The sequence below is a fragment of the Malania oleifera genome, chromosome 13 (genome assembly GCF_029873635.1).
Source record: "Malania oleifera isolate guangnan ecotype guangnan chromosome 13, ASM2987363v1, whole genome shotgun sequence".
NCBI lineage: Eukaryota > Viridiplantae > Streptophyta > Magnoliopsida > Santalales > Ximeniaceae > Malania > Malania oleifera.
Window position 1 is genome coordinate 35,400,005 of NC_080429.1, and position 10,801 is coordinate 35,410,805.

General features: G+C 35.2%; 1 protein-coding gene across 1 annotated transcript; it reads right to left on the reverse strand.

Annotated features, from left to right (window-relative positions):
* Positions 1 to 4,296: 4,296 nt before the first annotated feature.
* Positions 4,297 to 6,792, reverse strand: LOC131145506 (U-box domain-containing protein 19-like). Its single transcript, XM_058094634.1, has one exon. The coding sequence runs from the start codon at positions 6,622 to 6,624 to the stop codon at positions 4,573 to 4,575; it is 2,052 nt and encodes a 683-aa protein (XP_057950617.1). The 5' UTR covers positions 6,625 to 6,792; the 3' UTR covers positions 4,297 to 4,572.
* Between the last annotated feature and the right edge of the window lie 4,009 nt (positions 6,793 to 10,801).

The window sequence follows — 10,801 nt, forward strand, 5'->3', positions numbered from 1 at the left end:
AAATGGATGTAAAGATGATGTTTCTTCATGGTGACTTGGAGGAATAGATTTATAGGGTATAGCCGAAGTGATTTTGTGAACCAGGAAATGAAAACTTAGTTTGTAAGTTGAAGAAATCTTCTTATGGGTTGAAACAGTCTCCAAGGCAATGGTATAAAAGATTTGATTCCTACATGATCAAAATTGGCTACAAAATATGTGAGTATGACTGCTGCGTGTATGTGAATATGTTTGATGATGGTTCTCTTATTTTCTTATTATTGTATGTCGATGACATGTTGATAGCTGCTAAAGATTTAACTGAGGTAAATCAGTTAAAGGAACTGTTGCATAAAGAGTTTGACATGAAAGATCTTGATTCAGTCAAGAAGATACTTGGGATGTAGATTCGCCAGGACAAAACTATAGGGAGGTTATGGTTATCTCAGGGCAGTTATGTGGAGAAGGTGTTGGATAGGTTTAACATGGCTGATGCAAAATCAGAGTGTACACCTCTAGCGAGTCATTTTAAATTGTCTACTGCAGATTGCCCAAGTACGGATGATGATATCTGGGACATGTCAAAAGTCCCCTATGTTAGCACTGTGGGGAGTTTAATGTATGTCATGATGTGTACAAGACCAGACTTAGCACATGTTATGAGTGTGGTGACTAAGTTTCTCTCTAATCTGGGAAGACAACATTAAGAAGCCGTCAAATGGATATTCAGATACTTACGGGGTACATTGGGTTATGACATCATATTCGGCAAGCAATAGCGTAGTCCTTCAGTTGTGTGGTTTGTAGGTGCTGATTATACAGGGGATATGGATGATTGAAGGTCTACAATGAATTATATCTTTACCCTTATAGGAGGACTTATATGTTGAAGATTCATGGTTCAATCTCTGGTGGCATTGTCCACAATTGAAGCGGAATATATGATAGTTGCCGAAGCTGCAAAGGAAGCCTTATGGCTTACTGGTTTAGTCAAAGAGTTGGGCTTATAGCAAGATGGGGTTGTGCTGCATTGTGACAATCAGAGTGCTATTTACTTAGCGAAGAATCAAGTGTATCATGCCAGAACCAAACATATTGATGTGAGGTTCCACAGGGTTCAAGAGTTGATTACTTTAGGTGAACTTGTATTGGAGAAGGTTCATACATTTGAAAATGCAACTGATATTTTGACAAAGTCGGTCATTACTGATAAGTTCAAGCATTAATGCAGCTGATATTTTGACAAAGTCGGTCACTACTGATAAGTTCAAGCATTGCTTAAACTTACTTCATGTTTCCAAGTGCTAGATGGGAAACAAACCCAATCGAACGTGCTAAGGTCAAGGTGGAGCAATCAGACATGTATTTTTTTTTTTTTTTTCAGGTTCTCTTAAGGCGTATAATCGCAAAGGTGGAAATTGTTGTATTTGTGTGGCTCTTATATTTTGTGGAGTACATAGATAAAAGGAAGAAAAATATATATGAAGTCTTTTAGTGATGAGCAGTAGGACTCGTCGACAAGTGACCTCACTCGTCGACGAGAAAATTTCGAGAGTCTAAAAAATTCAGAAGTTCTGAGATACCGAGAGCAGTTTTAGTGACTCGTCGACGAGTGGATCGTCGACGAATGAATCCTTCTTGTCGACGAGTGCGCTCGGGGCTGCGAGAAAGAATTCAAATTTTGAATTGGAACGTTATGATGGTTAGGTATTTGGAGGGAATTCTCCGAGGGGTTGATAAATATGTCATTCTGAGCATATTATGTAGTGAGAGAGATCATTGTATCTTTGTATTGTGTAACTTTCATTTTCATAGTGAAACCTTTGCTAGATTGCTCCAGCAAATGTAGGCATTTCCGAACCACATATATTCTCATGTTGTTTCTTGTTGTTTTCACATATTCAGAGTGTTTGAATTATACTTTAGTGCTTCATTGCTTGCTGTGTTCATAATTTCCACTGTGCAATCCCATACTCGTTTTATAACATTTTATATTATATCTTATCCAAATCCAATACAAATTGAAGAACTCTCCAAACATAGGGTTAGTCATTTAATACTCGTTTGAATAATAATAATTTTAAAAATAAAATTAAAAATAGTAAATGTACAATTTTTTTAAAAAAATTGTTTTCAGTGGCAATTTTTTTTTTTTTGTTAAAATTAACTAACTAGTTGATGAGTATATCTGTTGGACTACCAATTTCATCCATGGATTTAACAACTGTCACTGAATCGGATTTAAGACTAGGGCTCAATATGGTACCATAACTCAGCCTCCCTGCTCGCCACACAAAATGACAGACTCTAATAATAAACCATGGGTGGCAGAGCATGACTTCTTAACTTTCAAAATATATTTTGATCACAGATGATAAGAGGAGGCAATATCCTGTCAGCATAACGAAGAGACATTTCAAAACAGTGATGAGCTGCTTGCTTCCAATCACAATGAAATGGGCTGGCCGCAATAATCAAAGGATATACTATATATATATATATATGCCCACATTATTCACACAGAAGGGACATATACACCTGCGTACATATCCTCCAGCATTTGTTGTTATGCAATTACCTGATAAAATTGCTTCAAGGGCCAACAGAGAACCTCATCCAATGACATGGGCACCATTGTTTTTTTCTCTATAAGTAGAGGCTTCTACGCAATTCGTCAGTCTCTGTCATCTTCCATAAATGCCTTCCCATAGAACCAAAAAATATCTAAAATTCACAATCACTTTGGAATGATTATGGGCCACGATGCTTTTCTTTTCTTTTCTTTTCTTTTTCCCTTTGTTCAAACAGAAAGAATAATGCTAACAGAATATAAATATCAGTATGCTTTAAGAATCTAGATGATAAATATGCAAATTATCCTTTCTTAGGGTTTGATGCCAGATAATAAAATGAAGGAAAATGTGCATGATCTTTCTCATACCTTTCTTTTTATTTGTATATATTTTTATGTTTTCAACTAGGATCACAAACCAGCAGAGTTTATCTGAACTGAAATTAATTTCAAATATGTTTGCTAAATCTTCTTCATTTATACAAAAAAATGAGTTGATGAATGAATTTTTATTGAGCTAAATTACGAACCACTCACAAATAATTTGATTCTTTTAAAACATCTTACTATGAGAATAAAAAGCCTCTAAAATTTTCGTTAAACAAGAGGTAAAAAAGGGTTTTTCTTTTCGCTAATACTGTTTTAACGTTTCTTATCCTCCACCAAACCACCCTTGGGCTTTAACCCATTCTTTAAATTTAGGTTATGAAGTTTGTGGTAAAGGAGCCTTACTTTAGGCTCAATAAGTCTATTATAATTTACCGGCTCTAATTTGACCTTTTTAAATAAGTTCATAAATAGTCCAAGTTAATATCAATCTATTAAACAAATCCAACCAAGCTTGTAACCGAGCTGCTCACGAGTCGGCTCTATTTATGTTTAGGAATAGATCATTTATCAAACGAGACTCAAAAGTAGGCTTCAGTTTATGTAACAAATGAGCTTTTATTGAATCAAACTCCTAAGCAACTCATAGTCAAGTTGGATTTGTTTGCAACCTTAATGCCAATTAACAAATTCATTTCATTTGTAGCATAAACATATTTGAACGTCTCCCAAGGGACATTCTTATAGTTAAAACTCGTAATTTTCATAGAATAGTTTTCAAGTTAAAATGTTGGAGGAAATAAAAAGGAATAGTAAATAGGGGATGGACTATATCTCATTGTATAGCCATGAATGGACAAAACAAAAGACTATATATCATTTGATACATCTTTGTTATCAAGTTCATGGTGCGGTAATGCTTATGTCTTAATCTTTACTAAAATCTTGATAATTTGTCCTTGGCAAAACTAGCCCATGCACAAGAGTTAGAATTAGTGGTCTCCCGTCCCCCTCTTCAAACAAATGCTAGCTCAAAATTAAGTCATTTTGTTAGTATTAAAGCTTTTAAAAAAACACTCACTTATGTTCTTAGCTAAGTGACATTCTAAATATGAAATAAGATAAGTATTATAATCGATCTAGTTTAATACTATTTAATCCATTGAAATCTAAGCGATGCTTTGCCCTTTAAAAAATGCACCAAACCTATTATGTAACTATAGCGCTTGTCATGAAGATGAACGGTTCAAAGTAGATTGGAACTATACAATTGGAAGCAATTCATCTCTCATTCCTCATAAAATTTCAACATAAAATTTTCAACATATGATAACTTTAAACAATACATGTGAGATTGAGAATCATTCTAACTCAAATTCAAACTAAATTTAGAAAATAAAATAAGATAGTCCAACATATACAAAACAAATAAACTAGTGAAATACAGAGCCATATATCACTAGTTTTTAACTTTTATTGTCATACTCATATGTTTGTACCAAAAAACAAAGAATGCAGATGTATTTTAGGATCCACAGCTCCAAAAACCACAGCTATACATTAGAGCTCTTTAAAAAACCGAGCTCATTCAATTAAATCTCTGAATGTAAAATTAAAGTGAAAAAAAAAATTCTTCAAGCAGTGAATATTCGCAAGGAGAGATGTAGAGGATAACTCAGGGAACTTCACCAGAATCACCACACGTGAACAAATTGATCTTGGGGAACTGTTGAAGCCATAAAATTGGATGATCTTCTTTCTTGAAATTTGTGCAGGATTCTGATGAGCGATCGCGCCTTCTTGCTTCCCTGAGAGGTCCCGTCGGTTACGAGAGAATACAGAGAAGCCAAGACTGAAGGGTCCGTTGATAGACTCCCAGTCACTTCCATTCCGCCATTGGTGCACATTGAAAGCAGAATCGAAACAGAGTACTCCTTCTCTACCCTGGAAGTAGTGGAGCACAAATTCTTTGTGATGAGGGGTAAACCAGAGTTTTCGTGAATCGCGATTGACCCATCAAAGGTCTCGGCTAAGCTTGCGAGAACTGCTAGAGAATCGGTCATGAGGTCTGATCTTTCGGAAGAATTTAGTAGCCCAATTAACGGAGGAACAGCTCCGGCGACGAGGACTCTCCGGTGGTTTTCCGGCAACAGAAGGAGCCCGAAGATTGCAACCACGGCGTTCTTCTTCCCGCACGGCTTCCCGTCTTCGATCAGCCTGACCAGAGCAGGGATTGCTCCCGGCGTTTCTCCGATCAGTTTGCGGTATTCTCCGACGGAGGCGAGGTAGAACAATGTGGCGGCGGCGATTTGGCGGGATTCCAATTTTAGACCCCTTTTGAGAACGGCGAGAATCCGTCTCAGTCCTCCTTTTTCGACAATTGCTTTCTTGCCATGGGCGTGCTTCGAGAGCTTCAACAGAGCTGAAATGGCGTTTTCTTGCGTGGACGGATCGGAGGAAGCGAGAAGGTTCAGAAGGGGTGGAGCGGCGCCGGCTTCGACCAAGCAAGCTCTGTTGAAAATACTCGATTTTGCGAGCAAACGGATCTCGTAAGCGGCCTTGTTCTTTTGTTCTAGTACTCCGAAAGTAAGTCTGGTGGTGAGGAATTCGGCAAGAAATTTCATGGCTTCTGCTGCTGCAAGACTTCCGGCGACGGTCGTCTTCGTTATGTCGCGATTCTTTTTCTTTGATTTCCCCAGAAAAATGCCATTCTCGGCGCAAAACTGGTGGATAACATTGCGCAGAGCAGAATTGGGAACCAACTGGCTGTTGGTTAGCTTTTCCCCTGTTTTGGGGCAAATCAAATTTCCCGATTTGAGCCATTTTTGAATCGAAGGGCGATCGTAAGTCTGACCTGTGGATACAGTCACCGGATCAATCATCAGCTCCAGAGAAATTGGGCACCGGAAATCTTCCGGATTCAAGCAACCAAGTGTGTCTGCACTGCACCCACCATCTGTTTGATGTAAGTTTCTGTAATCGAAGGTCTCGAACATGGTTGCCCTGCAATAGCTCATGAACCCCATTAAGCTGCTCAGTAATGGAACCCCTCTCTCCTCACAACCCGAGCACTCCGAGCTAATTTCTTCTTCCAAGAACCTCACCTCCTTGTTGCACTCACCCCAGCTTTGAATATTGAGATGGTCGAGAACCAGCTCCATCGCGCTCTGTTCCGTCAAAACTCCGCTTTCGAACTGGTTCAAAATCGAAAGAACTTGCTTCATGGCGGTTTCATCATCCGAGTCGAGCTCAAATTTCGATCTCCTCGCTTGTTTCGCTACTAATTCAAACAAATCCTTCGCCTCGGCACTCACATCGATCGAATTCACCGGTAAAACGTCAAGCGCCGTCGCGATCGTTCTGATCAACACTCGGAACTGAGTCGCAACGAATTGAGACTTCATCAGGATCCAAACCCGAGCACCTTCTCGCGTGCAATCTTCCAACAAAAATTGAATCTTCTGGAACGCAAGGTGCAGCTCTGAGAAACAGAGGACAACGGAGTCCGAAAGAACCAATTCGCGGTCTCGAATTTCCTCGAAGAACATAAGAAGAATCCCAATTTGTCGAATCGCCTCTCGCGCGTTCCGCCGCTGGGTCGCGAAGAATGTCGACTGGAAACTGCATATATAGCCGGAAAGGTCGATCAGAGAAGCGAGAAGCGTCGCCGGGGAGATGCCTTCGCAAGGGTGAACCGCCGGAAACGTCAGAACCCGGCGATCACGCCGATCAAATTTTCGAATCATTGAAGATAAAAACAAAGTTTACAAAACCAGAGGAACCTATTTTCAAATTTTCTGCGTCTCAATTTATCTGAGTTGGAACATAAATTGGGGAGATTCTGGCGCTGCATATATAGAGATGCGAGATCTCCAGGTACACGTGGCAGCAAAGCATGCGTCTCTGACTCCGACTGTAATATTTGACCTACGTAAGACTTTGGATAGTATAGATTGAATTTGACAAGAAAATCTTGGGGACACGTGTAACTGCGTGGGCGCCTGGCGCTGGTTCTTCGATACTGGGACGGAGGGAGTCGGGTCGTGCGGGCGGGCCCCGTGTAGCATCCAGGCGATGGCGGATGGGCCCCACTGACCGACTATAAAACGTGGCCCAATCAGAGGCCGGCACGATGCGGCCAGGGGAGTGGTGAGGATAGAGCACGGGTGGTTTGTGTGCGCGACCAGAAGGAAAGTAGCAGCCGACAGAGACGAGGATCTATTTTAATTATTTGTGTGAGGCGGAGGAGGGAAATGACGTGTACTGTTGTATTGAAGGAGGAAAAAAGTATCAAGAAAAAAAAAATAAAATAAAAAATAACTGTGTGGTTTGAATTATTAAACCATGCAATTTTGTCATAAGGAATGTGATTAAAAATATTAAAATGGAACAAAGCTTTACAATGGGAGTTCTAGGTTTGACCTATTTTAGAAAGTTTAGGTGTACAATCCATTTTTATAATTACAATGTAATTGACTAGTTAATTATTTGTAAGTGATTATTTAAGAATATTTATGATTAATAATTATTCTCTCAAATATACTAAATTATGTGATTAATATTTACCGAAACAATTGAAATCTAAGTATAATTTTGGATATGTATTGAGGTGATATTGATATCAGACACATACATTTATGTGTCGTGATGTTGTAATACATGTCAAAGGTTCGTATAAAAATTTTAAAAATAAGATTGTGAATTTAAGGGAGTTTGCTTTTTTTTTTTTTTGATTACATAGAAACTTCAGCCACCAACAAGTCATTTTGACTTCCTGATGTAACACCAAACTTACGGATCATGAGTTCACCAATTTTCTTTTAATAATAATAATAATAATAAATAAATAATTGTGAATCGATTGATTAATGAAACTAATTGTGCGTACATTTTTGTTGTTTTTGAGTAGAAATTATAATTAATTATATTACACTTGTAATTGTAAAAAAAATTATTTTTTAAATGCCAAAATTGTTATCATTAGTCGGAGGTAATAAAATGAATTTATGATCTAATAATAGTACATTTAATTTTTATGTCACTAATTTAGAAAAATACGTGGATTAGTTTTTTTTTTTTATATCTTCTTTTAGTTTTCTTCACATATATTTCATCATCTTTATAGTGAAACTTATGCCCATATTACAATAATATGGGCAAGTGTTTCTATTGAAAATTTGAAAACATTTTTTGTTAGATTAAGGAGATGTCTCTACTAAAAATATTCATTTTTCCTAACTTTGAAAAGCAACAAATACAAACATGCAACACTTTTTGGTGTCTGTATATATATATATATATGAATATTTTTAATTATTTATTTTAAATATATAAAAATATTTATTGTTTATTATTTTTATATATTTTTTGGTCCTATTGACAAAAATCTTTGAATCCACAACTAAATTTTTTTTTTTTTTTTTTGAGTTGATCCATTAAATAATGTTTCATTAGATTATAATTAATGTTTTTCTTTTTTATAGGGTGCTACATAAGAATTGTTCTTTGCATAAATGCCTAATAAAAAACAAACAGATAATTGTATAATGCATATTGACATTCAATATCACATTAATTTTTTTTCCAATTATTTAATCTATTCTATGCACAAATTTGCCCCGCATGTGAACTTTACATGTGAAAGTTTTAATATAATCATATTATAGTTTTGTTATTTATAAGATAGAATAAGTTAAATAAAAATGAAAAGTTCTTTATAAAAATTCCTATAAAAATATATATTAATTTATAATATAGAATGAAAAAGGAATTTCAATTCATAATATACTATGAAAGAACTATTATATTGGATGTAATAGCACAAACTTTTGATCAAGTAATTATATATATTTTAATATTTTAATACAATTTTTTATTTCACTATCACTTTATATATTTTATCATGCAAAACAAAAATAACCTAATGCTTTCTTTTATTTTCAAAAGAGCTTTATCAAGTATGAGCTATGCATATATAAGAAAGTTTTGTAACTTTATAGGATCTTGCAGTATTTTTGTCAAAAAAAGAAAAAGAAAATGAAAAATTAAAAACAAAAACTAAAAGTTCGAAATAGAAATTAAAAACTGAAGATCCAAATTTATAAAATAAAATAAATAAAAACCTAATTAAATTCATGTTTATTTTTGTCCTTAAAATCAAATAATAAGTAAAAATATAATAAAAATCATAAAAGTCAAAAGAGTATTGTAAGAGTTTTAAAACTAGACTAATAACAAACCCAATTGGTCAGGTGATCGAACTAGCTGGTCAACCCAGTAGTCGAACCACTAATATTAACTTGACATCATATATATAATTGTGTATAATATATAACTATATATAGAAGTCAATTAGACCTTTGAAAGTAATTTACATATTACTATATATAGAAATCAAATTATTGTCAAATTATATATTCCAATTTCCGTTCTTGAATGAATATATTATCAACTCTTTTTTTTGGAAGCAAATCGTTTTCTTTGGGAAGCAATCAAAAAATTTTCATCAAGTAAATAAAAGCAGAGAAGGAAGTTGAGAATATTAGATTAGATAACTAGAGATGCTTACGTTACATTTTGGAAGAATAAATTTCACTTTGGATTTGGATTTGGATAGATTTGAATAAAATTTAATATAATTTTGTATTACATTTTGTCCGAATCCATACAAATCTAAATCCAAAACCTTCCTATATAGACATTGGCTTAGGGATTTTGGGCATTTAGCATTTTTGCTGTATAATAATAATAATAATAATAATAATAATAATAATAATTAATAATTATTATTTTAATTTTAATATATATATATATATATATATATATATATATAAAAGCTTAATTCAAGAGCAAATCATGAATAATATCAATTAAACAAACATTGATACTCAATATATAATTTATCTTTTTTTTTTTATTATATAGGTACTCTAACCACCAACAAGTCCTTTGGACCCCCTAGTGCGACACCAAACCTACGAATCAACGTCCTCCCCCTAAGTCTCCGCGATAAGGTAAAGTTTGGAATGCAGACACGGCTTCCGTGCATCAGTTAGACATTCGGCTAACCTGACCCTCGGGACACATCTCCATTACCATTCACGATCCCCGCTGACAGAGTTATCCATTAGACGTCTCTCTTAACGTCTTATTGAGCATCTATTGATGCTTCGAAGGAAGCACCGATCTAAAACTACTTCTATCAAGACATATCTTTAGGTGAGGCGTCTATTGATGCATCTACTACTGCTACGTTTATCAATCATCTAATGAAGTATCTATTAATTTTTTATCAAGATTTCTACCACTACTTAATTATATCATAGTTTAATATGAAAAATCTCATTAAATTTTTGTGCAATCATAATTTAATAAAGCCAGTACATATCATCATTGATACCTAAACCATGTTTTTCCAACCATCAAAATCTAATTGCAACAATGATAAATCAAATTAAATTAACCCATCCTGAACCTCGGGTCAGGATGGCTTGCAAAGATTCAACCCAAATCAATTGGTACTGTCCTTGGTCACCTCAAACATAGATTTCCACCTTCCCCTTGAGAATTTATTCACAATTTCACGAATAAAGTTGTTTATGTTAATTGATTAGTATTTCTCACACGTAATCACTCATTAAATGTCTACATTTTCTTAAATTAATTGAATAACATGTCCAGCTTGTCTTTTCCATATTTTGCGTTCACAAGCAAAATTTATTTAGAGGAGCCAAATGTTATCTTTATTGCCACTTCCAATACGACACCGTACTATGGGAGATCGCTTGCATCACATATTGCATGGAAATCAAATATGGGGTCCGCATAAATAGGCAAGGGGAGAGGCAGAAAACGATTTCAAGGTGACTCAACGCGCGTTTGCCACGTCCACACTGATTTTAATTTGCAGTTGTCAAGTGATCT

What these genes read in the sequence shown, in the direction of transcription:
- LOC131145506 (XM_058094634.1), bottom strand. Translation starts at nt 6,624, where the DNA reads ATGATTCGAAAATTTGATCGGCGTGATCGCCGGGTTCTGACGTTTCCG.